General features: G+C 39.2%; 1 protein-coding gene across 1 annotated transcript in view; it reads right to left on the bottom strand.

Annotated features, from left to right (window-relative positions):
* SLC26A7 (solute carrier family 26 member 7) overlaps positions 1-24071 on the bottom strand; it is a 152937-nt gene that overhangs the window by 46759 nt on the left and 82107 nt on the right. The window contains exons 15-17 of the mRNA XM_068397215.1: positions 23272-23372; positions 21400-21454; positions 21189-21310 (exon numbers count right to left, since the gene is read on the bottom strand). Coding sequence (XP_068253316.1) covers positions 21189-21310; positions 21400-21454; positions 23272-23372 — 278 coding nt within the window. The remainder of the gene's footprint in view (positions 1-21188; positions 21311-21399; positions 21455-23271; positions 23373-24071) is intronic.

Raw genomic sequence — 24071 nt, 5'->3', positions numbered from 1 at the left:
CTCTTGTGAATATTATTATCCTCTGGAAATTACCCCAAAAAGATTTGCAGCTTCTCTATAGACCATGGCTAGAATTCATTGATCCACAGACTATCATCCTGAATAGCAGATTAAAAACAGATGGCTGTAGATCTGCTCTTGGCTACAGATCTCAAAAGAAATGAGAGAGAGTACAGTGGTGACTGACCACAAATGAAAGCATAGAAGGGATTCTTCTTTTTTTTTCTTTAATTCCCTGTTTGGTTCCTCTGTAGTTTTATACAAAGTCCATTGTAGTTAGAACTCAAATAATATCAACACAGAGAAGGTATGCAAAGTATAGTGAAGTAAATCAAAATTATACAAAGTATCCTAAAAATACACTACAAAGTCTTTTATGTGGAGCCTTTGTTAGGTTATTGTGCTGGAGCAGCTCATTGTCAGTGAAAAGAGTCTTTGTATAAACTGACTTGAATTGATGGTAATCCGTTTGCTTTAGTGGCTCGGGTCAAGAGAAGAGTAAGTATAAATTATGTGTCCTCATAGAAGTGATGAATATACACTACAAGGTAAGGCAATACAGAGGATGAACCTCTGAATATTTTAACTGTCATGTCAAAATCCTTGTTTTCATTTAACTTATGTATATATGCAGATTTGTTAATATAATAAGTAAACTTAGTCTTTATGCATATAAGTGCAACCCTACAGACCAAGATTTTCCATCTTCTTTTTTGAAAGTTTTTAATTAAATTTATTGTGCTGTGCCATTCAATTTTGAGTAATATTTTCCTTTTTCTCTGCTCTGAATTAACTGAAAGGATGAGCTGAAATTCCAAAATTTCTCATGGAATAAAAATTCCAGAAAATTTTGGTAATGCTTATTGAAGCAATCTATTTCAGCAATCTGTCTAGTGTCGTTTTATTCTGACATCAATAACATCATTCTAACAACATAAAAATCCCTCAACGTAAAATTGTAAAAATTCTGAGTTTCCAGTTATCATTTTAGATATTTTTCTTGTGTTATATTAATATGTTCATTAGCTATGATACAATATTCAATGCATTTGAATAAGATAGTAAATGAAACCGATTAAAGAAGCAATAACTTGGTTTTACTCTTTTCATGGTACATTTTCTCAAAACCAATAGAGTAAGTATTTTGAAAATAATGAAACTGCACTTTTTTCAGGAAGCTGTTCCATAAAATTGTTTTCAGACAGTGCTACTCTTAGCAAGTCACAAGTCTGGTTAGTCAGTGAAATTCTCATACAGTTTGTTATTCGGTTTTAGTTCAGCTTTTTGTAAACATTTTCAAACACGAATCAAGTGCAAACAGTTTTCAGCAGGAGTCTGCTTAATACCAACAAATTAATGGAATCAATAATATTCATTATAATTGTATAATAATGCATGAACTGTATAATCAATATTATTATTATAAGCATCTAGTGTAAATGGTCAGAGCAGTCAAATGACATTGTTTCTGTTCTTAGATTAAGAGTATTTTTATTTTTCATTTCGTTCTTGGAAATAGTGTCCAAGCATAGCTGGGCATACTTCAAACTCCCTATGAATGAACTACAAGTCTGTTGTTCTAATGTTAGTAAGAATTAGATGCAAAGTATTGACCAAACCTCATCTTTTTTCGATATTGATCGACCATAAAATACATGGATCAATTAACTGGGTTTCCTGTTTATCATGATTGGAATTTGAAAAAAAATAAAAATAAAATAATCTCTGCTCAGTTGATGTTCATGTAACAGCATCAGAATATTGGAAGGTGTCAACCCTCCACAATCTGCCTGTATTAGGATCTCCTGGAATAAGTAACAACTTGGAAACACGAAACCGCAGAAGTTTTGGTCAAGACATCTCTGTCTTCTGAATTAAAATCTGGATCTCATAAGCAGCAAAAACATCGGATGCAACTCAGACTGAGCCTTTGGAAGGATGTTAAGGATTTTCAGCTGAACAGCCACTGAGGTTCTTGTCTCCCATAAATTAAACTTGCTTTTCCCCAGTACATTATAATTTCATTTACATCATTGTTATTCTCCACCAACATGGAAGGATTTAATTCTCATTTACATCAGGCTAAATTGACGATTTTCTATCAAAATATTTTCCTCTGTGAAAAGTGATTTTGCAATTAACATGAAAGTTCTACTAAAAGAATTCAAGAATGTTGACCTTTTTAATTAATGATACAAATATTCAAATGGAAAAATATAAATATGTTTTCTGTCACTGGTGCACAAAAAGCACTTTACTTTCATGATTTATGCACCAAATCAATGTAACTGGTTGAACAAGGATGTTTTTTTCATCAAAACAGTTTATTTTCCATCCCCAATCCATCCTAAAAGAAAGGAAATAAAGATTTTTTTTCAGAATAAAATATAAGAATTAATTTGTTCTGACATACTTATCCTCTCTTTAACCATTTCTGTCTTAAATGTTGCTGGGTAACGTCAGAATACACCTTTTAGACAGGGCAGGGAATATCTCAGACACATCAACTCTTCTTCAGGGGTCAATCCATGAATCTGGCACTTCTCCAGTGATATATTTTTTGATGACCAATAAATTGATCCTTGGTGTCTCAGGGATGCTCTGCCTTTTCTACCACCGCAAGGACTAGCTCCCTACAAATCCCAGACTGCTGAAGGCAACACCATTGTCTTTATTCCAGACGATACTCCAAAAAACCATTTTTTGTTTTTTTGGTAGATGAGGGCTCATTGGTAGGGTAGGTGAGGGTAGGGTAGAGAGCCCTCATTGGTAGATGAGGGCTGGGTCAGGGACCAATTAAGCAATCTGGATGTCCATAAATCCATGGGCCCTGATGGGATGCACCCGCGGGTGCTGAGGGAGCTGGCGGAAGTCGTTGCTAGGCCACTCTCCATCATCTTTGCTAAGTCGTGGGCAACGGGAGAGGTGCCTGAGGACTGGAGGAACGCGAATGTCACTCCAGTCTTCAAAAAGGGCAAGAAGGAGGACCCGGGGAACTATAGACCGGTCAGCCTCACCTCCATCCCCGGAAAGGTGATGGAACAACTTGTCCTTGGTGCTGTCTCTAGGCACATCAAGGATAGGGGGATCATTAGGGGCACTCAGCATGGCTTCACCAAGGGGAAGTCATGCTCAACCAACTTGATAGCCTTTTATGAGGACGTAACCCGGTGGATAGATGATGGTAAAGCTGTGGATGTGGTCTATCTCGATTTCAGTAAAGCGTTTGACACGGTCTCCCACAGCATCCTCGCAGCTAAACTGAGGAAGTGTGGTCTGGATGATCAGGTAGTGAGGTGGATTGTGAACTGGCTGAAGGAAAGAAGCCAGAGAGTGATGGTCAATGGGACAGAGTCCAGTTGGAGGCCTGTGTCTAGCGGAGTCCCGCAAGGGTCGGTACTGGGACCAGTACTATTCAATATATTCATTAATGACTTGGATGAGGGATTAGAGTGCGCTGTCAGCAAGTTCGCTGATGACACAAAACTGGGAGGAGTGGCTGACACGCCGGAAGGCTGTGCAGTCATTCAGAGAGACCTGGACAGGCTGGAGAGTTGGGCGGGGAGAAATTTAATGAAATATAACAAGGGCAAGTGTAGAGTCCTGCATCTGGGCAAGAACAACCCCATGTACCAGTACAAGTTGGGGGCAGAGCTGTTGGAGACCAGCGTAGGGGAAAGGGACCTGGGGGTCCTAGTGGACAGCAGGATGACCATGAGCCAGCAATGTGCCCTTGTGGCCAAGAAGGCCAATGGCATCCTGGGGTGTATGAGAAGGGGTGTGGTTAGCAGGTCAAGAGAGGTTCTCCTCCCCCTCTACTCTGCCCTGGTGAGGCCGCATCTGGAATATTGTGTCCAGTTCTGGGCCCCTCAGTTCAAGAAGGACAGGCAACTGCTAGAGAGAGTCCAGCGCAGAGCCACAAAGATGATTAAGGGAGTGGAGCATCTCCTTTATGAGGAGAGGCTGAGGGAGCTGGGTCTCTTTAGCTTAGAGAAGAGGAGACTGAAGGGTGACCTCATTAATGTTTATAAATATGTAAAGGGCAAGTGTCATGAGGATGGAGCCAGGCTCTTCTCAGTGACATCCCTTGACAGGACAAGGGGCAATTGGTGCAAGCTGGAACACAGGAGGTTCCTCATAAATATGAGGAAAAGCTTCTTTACGGTGAGGGTGACTGAACACTGGAACAGGCTGCCCAGAGAGGTTGTGGAGTCTCCTTCTCTGGAGACATTCAAAACCCGCCTGGACGCGTTCCTGTGTGATATGGTGTAGGCAATCCTGCTCCGGCAGGGGGATTGGACTAGATGATCTTTCGAGGTCCCTTCCAATCCCTAACATTCTGTGATTCTGTGATTCTGTGATTTTGAAAAATTCTCACAATCCCAAAAAAAGTTACCTCAGATAATTAATATTCTCTATTTTCCCTCCTTTGTGACTGAATTTTGATGTAATTTACACTAATGAAACTTTTCAAGGACTCCTGGTGGAGAGGACCTTTAATGGATATATCAGTTTCACGGTCATAATCCAATATGTAACAGTTTTTGGAATATAAAAGGAGACTAAGAGACTGCCTCTTTTCTGAAGCATTGCTTAGCACATGTGTAGGTGAAAGTTACTAGTTAGATGGCATTATGTTAAGCTCTCAAACACCATAGGCTCCCCCAAAATATGGAAAGAAGTGTTTGCATATTTAGGAAATAGCGAGCAATTTGAAGTGACATTTATAGAGGATCTTACTGGTCTGGTTCAGTAAGTTTGTGCAAAGAATGATAATTCTGATGTATTCATCCTATAAGAAAATGAATTCTCTGTTTATCCTCATGAATTAAGTTAGGTCTACACGTCTAGAAATGTAAGCAAAGAGGTCACCCACGATGGCTGGACAGAGTTGGGGAAATGGTAACTCATAATCCATTGATTCCTCTGTTGGCAAAAGAAGTCGAGTCCTTCAGCCCAACATACTAGACAGTTTGGAGTTCGGCTACATGGTTTTGAACTCCGTGGAGGAGCTAGACCACAATGAAAGTCTTTCGTTAAAGCAAACGTCAGCCAAGTTTGCAATGCCTCTTTGATTAGAAAAAATGGCTTTCCATGTTATGCCTTAGAGTGCTTCCTCAAGGTCCCATTTCTCTAATTTTCTAAACATGGGGTTATTAGCTCTCCACGTACTGGCTCATTGTCACTGGTGCAATAATGAGCACTCTTCCTTCCTGCCTGTGCTGGTTACCAGATGAAAAAACATTCATGACTCTCAACTGCCAATGCAAATTCTTTGTTATCCATTCTCCTTTCTTATAACTCTCACTTGTCCATTTCATATAGTATAACTTCCTCCAAAGGAAAGACTGATCCCATATCATGTCTAGTACTGTAGTTTTGTGGATGTTTTTACCCATTTGTCTTTTCAGGGTCAGGTAGGGCAGCACATGAAATTCACATGGAGACTTCAAGTGGGATTCTGAATACTCGTCCCAAGCCTCCAGACCTTTATGATCCAGTGTCTGGCTCAGAGTATCATTGGTCCAATGGTTAAAAATTATTTTGAACAAAAAACCTCTTCAATAGCCCAGACTCTAATCCTGAAATGTTTATTATATGACCAATGAATATAAACAATGAATCAAAATATCCTGCTGTTAATATCACTGTTGTATCATCATATTTTTAAGGATAGCCATTATTTTTCAGTAATTTACAACATCTTACACCCTGCAAAGCCAGGTGACTGTTCAGTCAAGAGTGGCAAGGAAGGTGAACTAGCAGTTCTTGTCTCCAGAGATCAGTTGATGTCATTGATTACGCTGTTGTATAAAGAAGGAAAAGAAGAAGCCACATTAATTTTATTTTTGTTGAATGCCCATCATAGTGAAGGGTCAAAGAAAAAAGAATGTCTAATGAAAAGAACTGGATATATTGGAAGGGAATAATTATTCAAAAATATTAGAATGAAAAAACTACAAAGGAAGTTGTGTATTTTTGTGCACTGTAAATGATGTTACAGACTACTAAATCTAGGCAGGAGTGGGATGTATTCAGAATACCTATTTTGGTCTATAATACAGACATAGATGCTTAGAATTACACCTACCTTCAAAAAAATTGATGGCAGAATCAATCTTAATAGCCAGAGCCAGTAAGTCACAGCTACGTACACATTCAATGGCAATGACACACTGGTAGATGTAAACTGTCTGAATAGGGCTCCTATGTCATTCTATAGACTGCCCAGGGAGCCAGACAACCTTTGCTTCACGCACTAACTGGTGCCTTGAACTGAAACAACTGTTGGGCGTGTAAGTTCATTTTAAGCTCTACAGTAGCTGGTCAAAACACATCTTGTTACCATTAACCATTTGTATGACCACCTTCAAGGAGAAGTATCTACACTGCAAAGGGTTTCAACAAAACTAGTGCAAAATAATCCACTGCAATCTCTGCATGCTGATATAGGCATGGCCAGGGATAATGAATTAATTCGCTCTGGGACTGACACAAATGCTGGCAAAGTAGAGAGTGAGTTTTGCACTGGATTTTTTTCTTTTGCTGTGTTTTTGTAGGAGGCAGGCTGGCTGTGGATTGATCTGCAGTAACCATTGGATTTGCACTTAAGCAATTACCCTTTTTGAGACAATGCAAAAAAGCTCAACTTGGTGAATTTGTCACATTTTTGCATTTATTATATTGTCAGAGAAATCAGGTGACACCACAAATGAAATCATGAGAGAGTCCTCCACAAGGATTTTAAGGGACAGAAGTATTTCTAATAGTAGGACTTTTAGAAAAGGCTTTTAGAAAATCCTCTCCCCCTTCTTTTGGCTTCAGGTCTATTTTGAAACATAACAGGGCTATTTTGCCCTTCTAACCTCCTATTGTCACTCTTTTTATCTGGAAATATTTTTCATCAGATAGGAGTGTCCTCTACAACAGGGAAAGAAAACACTTTTGCTTGTTCAAAAAAAATCCAAAGGTTTCACTGCGGAATGAGAAAGGGTCTGATGACATTTTCTAGCAGCCAGCAAATCATGCTGTCATGCATAAGGAAAAAGCCACTAAAATATCCCCAGCTAGAATATCACAAAATTATGCAGAGCTCAGTCCCAGGGAGCCATCTGCCATGTGAAAGCTCCACTGATTTCTAAAGGCATTCATTGCAGGCAGGCTTGCAGGACCGGACGCATAATTTGTCCCTTTTAGAAACTGTAGCTGTCAAAAAGAAGCCTTCATCAAAAACATTTGAGTGGCAGAGGCTGCCAGAAAAAAAATTCTGTGAATTCAAGTGGGCAAAAAAACCCACCACACACCTTCAAAAGGAGCTTGTGTGCTGGCTGGAAATGTACCACAACTACAGGTATAGAAATGAGCTACCCGTGAAAGGTCTGATCCCACCATGTGTGTGCATGGAAATCTGCCTGCAGTCAGGGAGTTTTCTGTTCTGAAAGTGTGCAGATAAGGTTCCTCCTCAGTAATTGTCCTTTTCTGAATTATCAGCCCTTTAAAACTAAAGGTAAATAATGCCAGCCCATACAGAGGAATTTTTGACATACACTACACATATATGGAGAGATGTGTATATGAATATATGTATAATATTTTCATATTACCTTTTACTTTTTTAGCAAATACCTATTGGGAAGGGTTTAGTGGGTCCTGCCTTGGGTCAGGGAGATGGACGAACAGCCTCTCAGGGTCCTTCCCCCAGCTCTGTGTTTCTGGAAGCACCAGACCTCGATGTGGAGAAAACAACTTGCAGAGATGCAGAAGGAGATGTGTTTTACAAATTGCAGCCTGATGAGCTCTGCAACAACATTAAACACCCATGGAGAGTTACTATAATACAATACTAAATGAAAAATCTTTTATGGCATCAGTGAAAGCAAAGCCTTTGAGATACATATATAAAATATATAAAATTCCATTAATTTTCAACTTGGGACAGACGGTATATTTGAATTTATAGACATGCCAAATGGTAATTTTGGCTTCCAGTTTGAGATGTGGCTGATCTATTATGGGTGATGACAGCATATGCTACTTTCTGAATCAGTTTCTGTTATGTCATGAGAAGCACCACTGCTAGTAATGGAAGACATTTTTACATTAGTCAAATTACCAAATGAGGTCCTTAACACAGCAAATAGGTGGGTTCCAAAGGTAGATTCAAGATTTCAGATGAAAGTCAAATTCAATACTTAGTAAATAAATCAACGAAAGCAAATGTCACATGACAAATCAACATGGCATGTAGTTTGTTCAGAATTTTTCTTCCATTATGTCAAAGGGTTGTGTATCTTGACAACTTTCTTTAGCTGGTTATGCCTGGGAGAATTAACAGAGACATTTGGCCTTTGTGGGTCCATGTCTGAACTTGTATGTCCTGGGGAGGTAAGTAGCTGCTTGAGATGCCGCAGAGCAGCGGCGAACAGCCGAGGAATGGGAGCATCTGAGTACAATTTGATGGAGCAGATGTTGCATCCCGGCACTCCACAGCTGCCTCAAGGCTTTGTCTGGTGTTAGCCCCTTCCTAAATGAGTTTTCATAATGAATTTATCTGTTAATTGACACATAAAAATCTATGTTAATATAACATTAAGGATCTATCTTAAATTTACAAATGCCAGGAAACTGGAGGGGAAAAAAAAAAAAAGCCTGAGCTTGACTCTCACCAAAACCTACCTACTGTTCTCCATGGGGAAAAAAACACTGATGCAGACACACCTTACGTACCACAGAATTAAACTTTTTTTTTTTTTTTTGATGGTACTTGCTAAAGGAAATAGTATTTCTATGGAAAGATCCTTTTTGACAACTGCACAGGCAGAGGCAGCACCTCAAGCACTTGGTAAAGGTTTTGGAGGTTGCTCCTGTCTTCGGAGGGTGCTGTGGTATTAGAACGCTTTATTTGCTTTTACCTGGTGCCCAGACTTGTGGCTGTGGTAGCAGCAGAGTTGTCCTACCACTGACCAGGCCAAGTAGTGAGGCATCTCCCTTACTGCTTGCAGAAATACACAGATGGTCCCCATCGATCTTTCAGTGTTTCCACTGTTTCGACAGCAGAGAGTTAAGAAAACATAGTGGTGGCTCTCATTTCAGACATAAGCTAGGGCAGCTCCTTCAATACAATAGCCCAGTTTTTACCATATAAGATGAGAAATCCAGAAACAACCTTCTTCTCAGGCTGAAAAGAGTCAAATCTACCTTTCCACCTCCAAGGGAATACTCTTCCCACTTGTGTGTGAGGATACCTTCCACCAAAGCTATACCAAGAAGAGTTCAAGCCTGAACTGGGAAGTCTGGGAAAAGGAGAAACTCTGTTTTTGTGCCTGGGGAAGCCATATGAGTAGGGACTTCCTGGGCACCAATCCCTCTTCCCAGGACAATCTATATATTTAATGTTAAACCATCATTACAATGACCAGATCCCAGGAACTTCACCTTAGATTGCCAGCTCATGCCCTCTGTTGCCTTTACCCTTGGCCCCAATGAGTCTTGTTGCCCTCTTTTCTAGGCAGCATGATAATTTCCATAGGAAGGAGAAATCATAGAAGAGGTAAGGCACCTTCCTGGGGGAGGAACAAGAAATGTGTAGCTGAAAATATCCAGCCAGAAACAGTGACTAAATCCGGACATCTTGGCTGACAATGTAAAAGGGCACAGAAAGCCTAAGCCCTTCTCCAGCTATGTTTTCAAAAGGAAAGAGTGAGCCCTTTTACTCTGTTAGCAGAAAAGTCCTCAGTACCTACCATGAATTTGGGGCTGGGAGATGGGGGCTATTGCATCATGGCTTCCACAACCCAGGATGTGTTTTATATTTGAACAATATTCGCATAAGACTGTCAAGACCCCATCTGCCTGTGTGTTTGTTTCCATACTGGCTGACAGCTAGTGGTTAAGACCCACAGTATCAGGTCTTCAGCCTTCATTGCCTGTCTGGAGAGGGGAGAGGGTTGACACACAGGTCCCTGTACAAGGGAGAGGCATGGTGAACACACATAGCAGAAAGACACACTTTAGTTGGCCAAAGTTGTGGTGGTTCCCCCAGGTACACAGACTCAGAGTCGCTGAGGTTGGAAGGTATCTCTGGAGGTCTCTAGTCCAAGCTCCCTGAACAGGTTGCTCAGGGCCATGTTCAGTTGGGTTTTGAATATCTCCAAGGATGGAGATTCCACAGTCTCTCTGAGCAATCTGCTCTGGTGTTCGACCACCCTCATGGTAAAAGTGTGTTTGAGTGGAATTTCTTGTACTTCAGTGTGTTCCTATTGTTTCTTGTCCTGTTCCTGGGCACCACTGAGAAGGGTCTGTCTTCTTTACTCCCCCTGTTAGGTATTTATACTCACAGATATTCCCCTTGAGCTTTATGTTCTCCAGACTGATGAGGCCCAGGTCTATCAGCCTCTCCTTCTATGTCAGGTTTCGTGGCTTTTGCTGGACTCACTTCAATATGATCATCTCTTCAACTGGGAAGCCCAGACCTGGACATAGTAGATTTTGTCTATCTGGCAATGTTCAGTTTAAGCTTTCAGACCATACCCTGGTGCACACAGCCCAGGCAGGCAGGATGCTGCCTTTCTAAGCTGAGGACCATGTAGAAGACAGATTCAGCAGCTGACCAAACCCAGACAGATGTCTCTCTCCTGATAAACAGTGCAATAATGCCTCTGGCTACACAAGTGCCTGCTTGCCCCATGCTAAGTGGGTCACAGTAGTCCTCTACGAAGTGCCTGCACATCTCCAGGCATACCCCCATGGAGCTGTGGGGATGCAGGGAGGGTACTAGAGACGTCTCTCTACTGCACCACCTGGCCTGGCACTCCCCTGTGTGTTTCCCCATGAAACTCTATCAACATTGTTCATAGCTAACTGTTGACTACTCCTAATTGACTGGTTATTCTAGGACTAGTTTCCTAGCTTCAAATTAATCTTTTGACTGGAAGTATTTTCCCTTTAACTTTCTCTCTTTTGGTTAACACACTTCTAGTCCTATCCTAAATTTTCTTGGACACGTGCCATGAACAGAGCTGCCACTACCCCTGCTGGTTCCTGATGAGGTATCTGAGTGGTGACATTGATGGAGAAGTGATTGAAATGCTTTGAGCACAATGTTTGCAATGACTGTCCATAACATGGAGGAGGTAATGCTCAAGATACACCTGTTCCTCCTTATAGACCACCTGTCTCTCTGAAAAGGTGTAGTCTGTGAGGTTGAAAAGAGGCAGATGTGAGCTTGCTTATACATGTTTTTTGTGCTTACATGAATGAAACACCTATAAATGCTGCATTTTGTCTGAAAAAGTCTTACTCAAGAAAAAAAACCCACTCTACCCTTTTATTGCTATGAAGTAATTGAAATGCTGTTAAAACCACATTAGTAAGATCAATGCCAGTATGGGGAAACTATCCTTGTGTGAGGCAAACTGAACTGCTGAAGAAAATGACCTTGCATGCTGATCAAGGGCCTGTCAATAGCAATTGGTTCAAGTTTTTATGGTCTACCTCTCCTTCATCCAGTGTCACCGTGTTCTCCTCATCTTTTTCATCCACGCACAATATCATGCAGTCTCATTCCCTTGAGATTTCTTCCCCCATATACTCTCTTCCCATGCCCCACTGTCCACCCCAGTGCCCTTCTCCTCCCAGTCCCATGCACCACAGCCTCACAGCACACCAGCACCTTAGCCCTCATCTCCAGCTCCACATCTGCAGCATCTTCTGTGTAGTTCGGTCACTACTACACCCACCAGCACTTGTGCTATGCAGTCCGTAGAGCAAACTGTCTGCTTATAACAGAGACAGGAATCAGGAAGGAGAGAAGCAAGCAATCCCCTGGTCTGCAGAGCACCATGAGTCCCCTAAAGGTCACCATCTCTGTTTCATGGGATTGGGAACTGAAGAGAAGAGGCATACTGGAGACATGCAAAATGAGGGCAACAGTGGAGCCAGGCCAGCACTGAACCTGAGCTATGGCTGGCAGATTTAAACACAGTTTTACTACTGAAAATAAAATGAAAATGATCACAAATCGCAGATTGCAAATGCAATATTCCAAAACCTGTTTCAAATCTGGAAACACTCCAAGACAAAAAAAGTGCACTTTCTTTCTCATCAGTTCGGATTGCTCTCATTCTTTTAAAACTTGTCTGCCTTTATGGAGGTACTCTGAATTAAGAATTTGGCTATAGGAACCAAGCTAAAACAGAATGGAATGGAGTTCCAGAGATTTAAAAACAGTCACAGAGAGAGCAAAGAGAAAAAGGAACTTGAAGCAAAATGCTGAGAGTGAAATTATTAGTTTATATGGGGATATAAACTAATCGCACAGGTCCACAGAGGCAGAATGGAAAATCAGCCATAGATGTTACAGCAAAATACTCTAATGCCACTGATAGCATGGATGAGCTGGATCCTAAGGCAGACATGATGTTCAGTGTCTGATGTGTGATGTGTAGAAACAGACAGTCCTTCCCAAAACTGCAGGGCTAACGAAATACTGCACTTCTCCCTTTGTCACAGAGAGCATGCAGGATGGATGCGATCTGCCAATTACTTTATTCTCAAGACTGAATTAGCAAACATCATCTGCTCCTTCCTGCTTCTATTCAGGAGAACAAAAGACAGGGATCTTGTTCCCCCCAGCTCATAGCGGGGAACATACAGTCTGTCCCAGCAGTTTATGGATTGAAGAGCTTGCATGAGGAACATGTGAGTATGAAAGTCATCAGGAATAGGGCAGGTAATCATGAGTGGTATGCGAAGTACTTCAGGTTGGGGCTGTACAATTGCTCCTTGGCTAATACTGCTTTCCCTTTCTGAAAACTCTCTCCATGTGCAGACTACCACAGATGAATTGTTCCTATAATTACTATGGTCTGTTCAGGCTTCAAATGTTTGAAATAGCAAGTCAAGTCCCAGGCAATCATGAGTTTGGTTTAAAGATCATTCTTTGAGATTACAAAACATGGTTACCAGATCACACAGAAAATATAACTCAGTGATGGAACAGGTCCTTTCCAGTTCTCTGTTTCTAAAATCATATACTTTTTCTGTCAATTTACTGGTTCAATCACCCCAGAAGCTGCAAGTGGTTCAAGTCTGAAGCCATCCAAGGGATGTTATGTATCATAGAATCATAGAATCATAGAATCACTTAGGTGGGAAAGGACCTTTAAGATCATCGCGTCCAACCGTTAACTTATCACTGCCAAGTCCACCACTAAACCATGTCCCTAAGCACCACATCTACACACCTTTTAAATACCTCCAGGGATGGTGACTCCACTGCTTCCCTGGGCAGCCTGCTCCAATGCTTGACAACCCTTTTGGTGAATAAATTTTTGCTAATATCCAGTCTAAACGTTCCCTCACGTACCTTGAGGCCATTTCCTCTTGCCCTATCACTGTGATGCTCCACTACTGCGCCTGTGGACTAATAGAGACCTCATTTCCTGAACTGATGAGCAGCAAGCATTTTTAACTGTACTTCCCGGGTCTACAAATGACAGCCTAAGTTTCATATTTGCTGATGGCTTTGTTAGTATAAAGTCTGTGATTTACTCAATAAAGCAAAAAATGTGTAAAAAGTACCTTCACCAAAAACTTAGAACTATTAATTGTAAGCAACAATTAAGAGATCAAATAATTTTGTTTCTCAAATGGAATATAAGATAGTGTATCAAATTAGTGGGACATACTTTGTGGGATTTAAGTGACTGCACAGAATACAGCTTAATTCAGCATTGTGGAGTTTTTAATACCTAAGATTTGGCTGTATTTTTAAACTGTGACAACATCACAGTCAAAGCACAATGGGGATAAAAGGTATTTATCATCACCAAGTCAGTCAAAGTGACAGCATGGACTTTTATCACAACCTGTGCCACAACACTATGAGCCACTCCCTTGGCTCTCCTCAATCCTTGATCACCTGAATGTATCCAGCACAAAAGGTCTCTTTAGTACCGGAAAGCACATTAGAAAAAAATTAACCAAAGAGCCATTTATCTGCTTTTGCATGTCATGCTATCCTGAAATGCTGTGGAGCCAGAGGATTCCCCATAGGGAAGGAGTTGCTCCTCAAGCTACTTTTCAAGTTCCTGGTGAGAGCTGATCTGAACTTACTGCACTCTAGATCAGGGAAATAACAGAATGAATTTGCTCAGCCATCTCACTCCAAAGTGGTTTCCTTGCCATTGTGTGAGTGGAACTAAGAAACATAGCTCTACAAAATAGCCTTTATCATTAAGAATATCATTAAGAATATCGTTAAGAATATTTAGCTGTAAAGTAACTACGAGTTTATGGTACTTCAAATTGTTTATACTTTTGCTAACCACTGTAAAATCAAAAACACAGAGATTGCATTAATTTTGGTAGAAGCATATGCTTTCATAAATTACCAGGCTTGAAAAATCAAGCTGCTACTTTCAAGACCAAGTTTTTAAAGATATGTCAATCTGCTTTCCATTAATGCCATCACAGTTATTGGGGGGTGGGAGGGTTTACCCATAATTTCCTCTCTACTGGGGTAAGCCACAGACTTTACATAAGCAATACCATCAATATGAGCAAATTGGATATGAGGTGCACCATCTGTAGATGAAAATGACAGTTAAAAAATACGTATTCAAACAACTGTGCATGCACAGAGGCAATATTGGAAAAATTGGCCCAAGATTTCTATATCTCTTACAGAGGTAAAAACGTCTGTTGGATGCCATAATCTCCTAAGAACTGCGAGGAAGTCAAACTTCTGAATGTAACATAATTTCTCCTCTTTCATTATTAAGATTTAATACTTTTTGAGGTTGGAGAACATATCTCATTACAGACTGGTTAGTGCAGAATGTAAAAAAAAAAACCCTGCTAAGTATTGAAATAATGAGGGCATTTTCCTCCTTCTACATGTAAATTGTCTTGTATTCCAATTTATTTCCATATAAATTTATTGTTGAATATGCTAATACAAAGAATCAAAACAAGAAAAAAAAAATTAAATGCATTGTAAAACATATGGAAACATACAGATTATGTGATCTTTACTAAAAATCCATCTTAATGATGAAAGCACCATTTAGCATCCACTCTGGAACTGCACTCCTTCATTTATTTATGAGACACTACTTTCTGTAGACAAAGAAAGTATCTTCCAAAAATAGGAGTGCCATATTTCCAAGGCATACGGTGTATTTTATTTTTGTAACTAGTAAATGTCAAACAGTATTCACACACAGTATTGACGCATTAATGTTTTCATTCAACAGTGAAGATACGTTTCCTTGTTACATTATATATTTATGACACACAGAGCTGTCACATAGATTATGTCCAAGCAGCTAAAGTCAGACCTTGTGATACTTGAATCATAGAATCAGGGCAAATAACCTTTAAAATGAAAGACATATGATGAGAATTAGAAACATTTAATTTGCATAAATATAATGTTAACAGTCTTTTTCTTATTACATATTTTATGCCTAATTTATAATTGTCGCTATATTCATTTCTTAACATCAATTTGCACTATATTTTTTTTCCTCATTGTTTGCTTTGTTTTGGAATGTGTGAAACACAAATTCCATAAGAAGCATATGTTCAGATCTCCATTTTAACATACTCCAATTAGCACATCTTGAATTTGGGGGAAAATTCTTCATTCACATAATATACTATCTAACATTTAGAATTAATTCCTAAAAATAGCTAAAAATTCCTAAACACACCGAGCAAATACAACACCTCTGAAAATATTGGGCCATCTCTTGAAAACAATCTTGTATTAATGTTTTCCTGTGAAGTGCAGAACACACCAAAATGTGCAAAATTGAAACATTGATTTTCATAAGCTAGATGATTCATACATTTTGAATTTAGGAATGTAAAATCTGAGCATCTAAGTATACATACAGGAATCAAAGTGAATGGTTAGATTTTCAGAATTGCTTACTACTCAGACCAGTAAACTCATTGGTTTCATTAGCTGAAACCTGTTAGTAAATGAGACACTTCCTCAAGCCTCTGCTGTGGGGTGCGGAGTGTCTCTCATACCATTAGAAATCAGTAAGAAGGGAGAGACCTCCAACACTTTGCAGGACAAACCTTATTGCTAACACTGCACAAGCTAATGTATGCAAGCACAGTTAATAAAACTTCACATTACTCTGAAAACTCCCTAGGGATGTTCAGGTAAATAAGGCTGGAAGGTACTAAGATGAATGTCTGCCTCAGGAGGGTACAATAACTGAAACTCTTATTCTTACTGCCTGTAATTCACCTTTGTGTGGATTGTGAGACCGCGGCCTGCACCGCTGTAAGGAGGCACAGACTTTGTGCAGTCTCTTTGCTACAGGGTGAGTGTGGCTCACTTCACCCTTCTGAATCAGAAGAATAAATATGGTTTATTCTATTCTATTCTATAAGATTCTATCATTTTATAATAACAGTAGTTGGACTAGATGATCATTATAAGTCCCTTTCAATTGAACTATATTATTCTATTCTATTCTATTCTATTCTATTCTGGTGAAGATAATTGGGATGTTTGGGTTAAGCTCCTATATATTTACATAGTAATTCTTCCTGAGAGACAGAGAGAAGCCAGCGGACAGTCTATACAAAGAAGCATTGAGGAAAGGGTTGAAATTAATAGTGAACTCCAAAACTTAATCTAGAAGGTTTAGGGTGTTTCCTTAAATCTTCACCAAAGAATTGAGCAGTCGTTAGTCAGTTAACTCTGCAAGTGAAGCAAACAGACCACCACCAGAGATTTGCAGAGAGCAACTCAGGCAAGACACTAAGCAACGCCCAGCCCATCAGCAGAGTGACTGGTGGTTTCCTGGTGATTGGTCACCTGTGCATGAGATTTGATGGCATGTCATCCTGGTCACTTGAAGACACGCAACATGCAATCGCTAGTTTTAGTAAACATCAATAGCTTGGAGAGACGGTGGTGTAGAAACAGAAACTGCATCAGTAGTGAAGTAATTTGCCCTCCTAGGCCAATGGTAAAAAAGAAACGACTGTCCCTTATCCACTAACCGTGGTTCTGTAAAGCAGTTCTGGTCTGACAGTACTTAAACTCAGTACAGGTGTTTTACAAACAATTGAAAGGGCAGCTATCTTCATGGGTCACTTCAACGCTCTGTACTACTGAGATACAACTATCCCAAGTGGTGCCACTTGCCAGAAAAGGAATCTAATTAACAATATGTATTCTCAGAAACAGAAAGGAATTTAAGCTAATTATGTAAGGTAAAATACATTACAGGAATATTACAAGTATCCCAAAGCCCAGCATTGGAAGGTTAGGAAATTCAGAGTTATGATTAAATGCTTTAAGGGAAGAAATATATTTCATCCCTGATTCTTAAGAGACAATCAAGCAGTAATCACAGCATTAAGACATTTTGAATTTGAAGTCTTACACTGATGAAACACTTTTTTAAATTACACTGAAGGTCTTTGAGCTAATGGGAGATAAATGTCCATCTCAAAACAGCCATTTAGCTGTGGAAAAGTTATTCCTATTGAAAGCAGTGGAAAGTGGAAGAGATTTTGATTAGCACTACAACATTGTTAATTTGATGCAGAGATGCAGAGGATTTCATCAAGGGCTGACATTACAAAGAATTTTAAAAGTGTCCGTGTTGGTCCGTTTACAGGATAGTTCAGAACAAAACTGAAAGTCTCCTGGTAGATGCTATCTTTGCTAAAAACCCTATTTTTAACAATTTGATTAAAATTCTGTAAATTTTCAGAAAAAAAATTTAGCCATCAAAGAATAAATACAGAACTTAGTAGAAAAGATACTATTTATTCATGTATTCATTTATTCAGTTTACAGTTAAGTAGCGATCTCTATTCAACTGTGACAAATAATTGATGCTTCTACAATTAAAGTGCAATGTAAATAGTTTCTGAAGAGTTAATAAATTACTAAAACTGTTTGAGGAAATTATTAATCAAATGTTATAGCCTGTTACTGAGTCCGAGGATGTAATCAGTCATCTGCAATCAACTACAGCATCTGAAATGAATGCGCAACAAAGGCAAGAGGAAAAAGGTTCTACATGTTGCCACATAATATGGTCCTGATACAATAGCATAATCTGAGTGAAAGCAATCCATAATTACAAGCCAAATACTCAACCTGTGAATTCCTCCACCCCCTTTGTGTGCTCGCACACAGTACTGCACACCAGAACTGGGGCTGAAATGTAGCACACACCTTATATGTCTCTCCACTGTTATCTCTCAGCTGCCACAGCTGAAGATTTCAACACCAAACAAATCACAGCTCAAACTGGAAATGCAAACTCCTCTATGCTGGAAACAAGAACAAGTTTTGGAAAAATATTGCCAGGTTTTCCTCTTCGATCTGACCTAAAGAATACCTGTGACTTTGAAAATGTAGCAAAGCATAATAACTCGTGACAACTACTAGAGAGGGAGACAATCCAGTGCACTTAGCCAACATACATCTGCCTTCTCTGAATATACAGTGCTCCCACCGACCTTGTCAGGCACTAAAAAACACACAAAATGAAGTACAAAAAATGGAAGAATGTGAGAGCTGTGATATGATGCTGTTTTTGCAAATGGCTGTCTTGAACAGAAGAAAGGATAAGTAAAACTATTAGAAACAGTATGCACTGGTATATGGCTTCCTGCATATACTGTATCAATTATAACACACTGGTTTTAAGAATTCATAATGCCTCATTATTCCATACACAAAACTACAGATGCATATTACAACTAATATTACAATAGAAAATATCTAAAAGAATGTATCTCAATGGTAAATGCAGTCAGTACTTTATGCCTGCTTTCGAATAATTTGTATCTAAATGTATATAAAAATATTATACGAAACCACTATAGAACAATTACATGAACATTCTCTGAGTGATGGCAGCTGAAAGATTTTTTTCTGAATGGCAGATCTGTCATTACTGAATGTAGTAAATATATACGGCATACAAAAGTCATCTATGAGATCCCTTGGAGAAAAAAGTTAAGAAGAAACTGTGGTGTAGTTCACTCTGAATATGAACAGATTAAACTAGCTGTATTCAAGGGGTCGATATCACACTTCACTCTGTTCACTGAACTTGCTGTAATTCTAAATTGGGAGAAACAGAAAAAGAAATATTATAATGTTTTCCTAGAATATAATGTAACATTAACAGATGAAGTAGTGCTAGCTTGAAAATGCCACCATTATAAAGACTAATATATCAAGAAGTTATTTATGATGAGAATGAACTGCATATAGCGATAACAGATGAGTTTCTTACCAACTTATCAGTGTAAAAATGAGAATTACACGACATTATCCTTGGAGAATGTAGATAAGAGCCCCTTTGCATTTCTGAACAGTAGCAGAGATGAAAAGGAACCACAAAGCCCTCTTGCCTCTCTACCTTTCTGCTAGTGAAAGACTATTTCCTGCTGGGGGGGGAAGCTGAAATGTAAATTGGAACGAATCACTTTCCAGAAATCTCCAACACCTTCCTCTTATTCTTTTCTATCCTATCCTATCCCATCCTCTCTTATCCTGCCATTTTTCCTTCATGTAAACACTCAAAATTCCTGCTGACCTCAGCAACTTAAAAAGGCACAGGAGGAGTACACAGACTGACTGTGGTAGTGTGGTGCTGCTATTGCTGTCACACTGCCTTTTAACTCCTGTCCACCTTCTTATCTTCAGGTGTTAAACTCAAGGAACGCATAAAAAAAACCCAAATCACATACTTTGAATATCCTGAAGAGGCATCAGCAGCAATATACATAGACTGTTCATAATTACATTTAAAATTTGAGGCTGCATGCGAGCCTTTCGAACTAGTCCACTAAGTCACTATTCAGAGTTTTGATTTGCCTAGCAGCTCTGGTGGAAACATGGGATGAATTCCTAGAAAAGTGGGCTTCTGAGCTTTAACTCCTTTCACTTTGGACATTTGTCCTGGTCTTTCCATGTCCCATTTCCATAAAATGGGAATGCTAGTGCATAATGATCTTACAAAAATATTAGGAAGGTTAATTAATGTCTATAAAGAATGCAGACATTTTATAACACAACAATCATCCTAATTCATCTAATCAGACACAGACAAAATATACAATAATCATCTCTATTATTTTTGCCCTCCAGTTACATTTCAGTAAATTATTTTTTGCAACAAAATGAAAAATATTGTAAAGCTCTGAAGAGCTTTTTGTGATCAATCCACTAGACCAAAAGTGCCAACTCACCTTACCTGGGTAAATCAATGGAAAGCGATTGTATCCATAGGAATCTCTAATTTAATTAGTAAAATATGAAGTGGAGGGGGTAAAAAACCAAAACAGACCATGATGAGTTTAATGTCTCTTGGAGAAGGCTCTGAGCCAAGCTCTAGCCATGTTTGGAATCATAAATAAAACCATGGGAAAACGCACTATTTGTAATGCACGCTCAGTTACGCTGGGATTAGAGTGGAAAGTCTCACATGGTTTATGAGGAAAGCCCAAGTTTACAGCCTTTTAACATGGAATGCGAGAATTATTATTGAGCAACTAAATACATGTTCAAGCAAATGTGTGTTCAAGCCCCAAGCCTCAATTTCTGAGCAAACATTTTTTTTTCTCCTTCTCCCTCTAGCTCTCTTCCACCTTGTATGATTCCTCTCCCGTCTTTCCACCAGCCAACACAACACACTACAGTGCAGGGTGGAGGCAAGTTTATCAGCGCGAAACAAATTTGCTAAGGATCAACAAGCTTTTTGATCAGAACAGCGTGGTGCTGTGTGAAGTAACTTTAAGCAACCCAGGCTGAGGAACGGAGGGAGGAATGCAGTTTCAGTAATGCAGAACTGGGTGCGAGTTAATTTGCCTCACCGAGAAGCTATGGTATGTGTTTCTAGATGACATTATGCTTTCCAGTGGAGAATGCACACGGATTAATGCACCAGAACACAGCGCCTCTGGATCTAGCATAGAAGACTGAGGGGTTGTTGCTAAAGGAGAAATAGTGACAGGAAAAGAGTGCTAGCAGGAAAAACTTGATAACTGCAGTCCAGAGGCTGAGGACCATTTGTAGAGAACAGGCAGATAAAAGATTTCTACACAAAAGGTTCACTGTGCAAATAAGATTTCCCCAGACTTTAACAAATTTCTGTGAGTGTCCAAGAAGCCCTCCAGACTTCACCTACCCCTGTTGTAGGTCTCATCCTGTGAATTTGAATGGCATCAATTGCCGAAGAAATAGATTCAAAGAAGACAGGATTTTCAGATTCAAGATTTCCACCGTACTGCATTGCTTTCATCAAGGAAGCTGCAATAAAACAAACATATGAGCACTGATAAGGTAGTGAGGATATATAAACCGCCATGTTAAAAATTTTGCTGTAAGCTGATACTTGCCTTTGCAGTGTGCTAGCAACACATCGATGTGGCTGTTTTTACAGTCCAAGTAAATCTATTTGTGCGAAAACATGAAATTAAAAAAAAACCTGTTTAAAATATCAACAGAGAATAAAATACGCAAAAAGAACATACTCAAAGCAGGCAGAGCATGGAGTGCTGCTGTTGAAGCTGTACTGCCAGCAGCCACCAGAGAGAGCCCTTCTATAATGCAAACACCACAAACCCACACATTTCCTCCGCCCTCCTCAAAGTACCTGAGAATTATATCTGAATTTGATTAACAATTTTGCATTTTTTACTATGTTTTTTAGGTTTTTTTTCCAGTTCTCATTTTTTCAGCAAGTTTCCCCATCTCCTCTCCACATGCTTACCTACCAGTCCACAAAGGCATGAATCGGACCTAGGAAACTTTGAAATTTCCAGCAGTCTATCAGACAAGCACCATAACCATCACGCTACATTCTGCAGTAAGTTGTTCTTTATTCTTTGAAAATATTCAACTTCAGAGAGACTAAATATTCAATAAGGTAGAAAGTAAAAACAAGTGAAAATAACTCTAGAACCAGAGTAAGGCCTTTTCCTGGCAGATGAGGAACATTGAAAGCAGTCCCTGCTTCAAAAAAATGTTTAAATAATCCATGTAAAGTGGAACAATTCTGAGAAGAGGTTCAATGAGAACCACATCAGAATACCCTATTTTTAAAAATAAACCAAAAACCTGACTCAGTCTAAAAATCCCTCCGACTTCAGCAGCAGTGACGATATTTTGGGAAGGAATGTAACAACGAGGACACATTGAGTGTGTTCCTCCTCTGGGTAACTCAGTTTTGGACCAGTCATTCATTCAGACGCTGCACTCCTAACCTGTACACTTCACAGCCCACGACGGACTTACCTCCCACAAATTTGTCAAGCGCTCCTTTGATATAATTTGTAGTACTGAGGTGTCTAAGGTCTTTTGGAAATCAGCTTCACATTTTTTTTAATTAATACTTTATTGAATACCCTATATTTTGAGGGGAGACGTAATAAAGAGTCACTCCCACTCAGCTTATTTTCCAGTCTTCTTTTGGACTATATCCCCACACATATATGTAGTTTTAATTTAACATTTTTAAGGCAGCAGTTACTTCACTGCTTAATCACTGCAGTAAACTGAGAAAATGATTAGGATCTCGGGCTGAGATCCAAGCTCAAATCTAGTCTTCTATCTTACTGAGAAAAATTATATGAACCGAACCTTGCATACTCACTTAAATCTGTACCCACTACACAACTATTAAACACCAGACCCAATGGAAACAGAATAAATAGCTTTTGAATATAATATTTCACCCACTATATAGAACTGCTCATTATGTGGTTACTGGTTTTAGTCTTCTGGGAGCTTCTTGGAGCTCTGGCAATGCCTGAGGGACCTCTAGCCTGCTAGGTATGTAACCCACAGGAGAAAAAATGGAGATCATTGAGACTAGTGGCTTAGCAGAAAGCAGGACATACAGAGAAAAACACAGAATTTAAAGCTGAAATTTTAAAGGAGTATATCTACACATGGCTCCACTGCAAGTGACATGACAGGGTCAAATATGACCTAAAACAGCTTTAAAATTTAAAAAAAAGTTCAGAAACTCATCTCCATCACATACAGATACTTATATTTGCACTGAATGTCACCCAAAATCTTTAGAATTATTTTTTGTATAATTTTATATATAAACACAGTGCAGTTTAATACCAGATCTGTGCTCATCTTTTCCATGACTGACATGTTTATCCATTGGTATAGGTGAGGTGACTAGTAGCTAGCCCCAATAACTCATATGTGTGATTATATTTCTATGTACAGAATTTGTCTGATGTCATGAATACCTGAAGCAGCACTGAGACTCCAGTGTAGTCAAAGAAATTCAGTCCACTGCAATCTAATATCAAAACACGTTGCTCACTGTGACACGACTGCAACGACTCTCCTACACATTTGATAAATGAAAAACTTTAATTAAAATGTAGAATAGTCAAGAAATACATATAAGAATAATGATAGTTCAACAAAATAAGCCCAAACTATCACAATAAAATTTTTGCTATTATGTACTGGGGTATCAGTCAAGCAAATGGCACATTTCAGAAGTACAAATGAAGGACCTTCAGAGCAATGGGATGAAGTGATGTCAGGCAGAACATAGTATTAGTGAGATGTTTTAGAGAAGAATTAAAGAATTGCTTCAGATTTTAGTTTCTAAATGAAGCAGAATAATATCTTGGCTTGTTTGGAAGAGTTTACATGGGATACACAAAGAATATATCTCTCTTTTAAGTGCTGATACGACATTAATTTCTGTGGTACCTAAATGCCTCCCTATGGCTTAACTAATACCCACCCATAAGGAAGAAAAATATGTAAAGTGGAGTGTTTCATTTTCCTAAGTTTTTACTGTGCTGGTTTTTGTTTGGTTGATTTTTTATATGCTATCACACATTGGTGCTGGAGAAAAAAAGATGTTGGTAAGATTTGTGAAGGTCTTATCCTCATTTTTCAACCTCAGGCTATCTTGTGCTTAAACTAAGCACATTCTGTACTAAATGCATCCTGAACTAACACATAGATAAAAGGCTGCTGGCTCTCATAAAGGGAAAACTAGAAATTAATGCACATCTTATTTACAACA

Source organism: Nyctibius grandis, chromosome 3 (assembly GCF_013368605.1).
Source record: "Nyctibius grandis isolate bNycGra1 chromosome 3, bNycGra1.pri, whole genome shotgun sequence".
Lineage (NCBI taxonomy): Eukaryota > Metazoa > Chordata > Aves > Nyctibiiformes > Nyctibiidae > Nyctibius > Nyctibius grandis.
The sequence above is the reverse complement of the archived record's forward strand: the minus strand, read 5'-3'. Positions and strand labels throughout refer to the sequence as shown.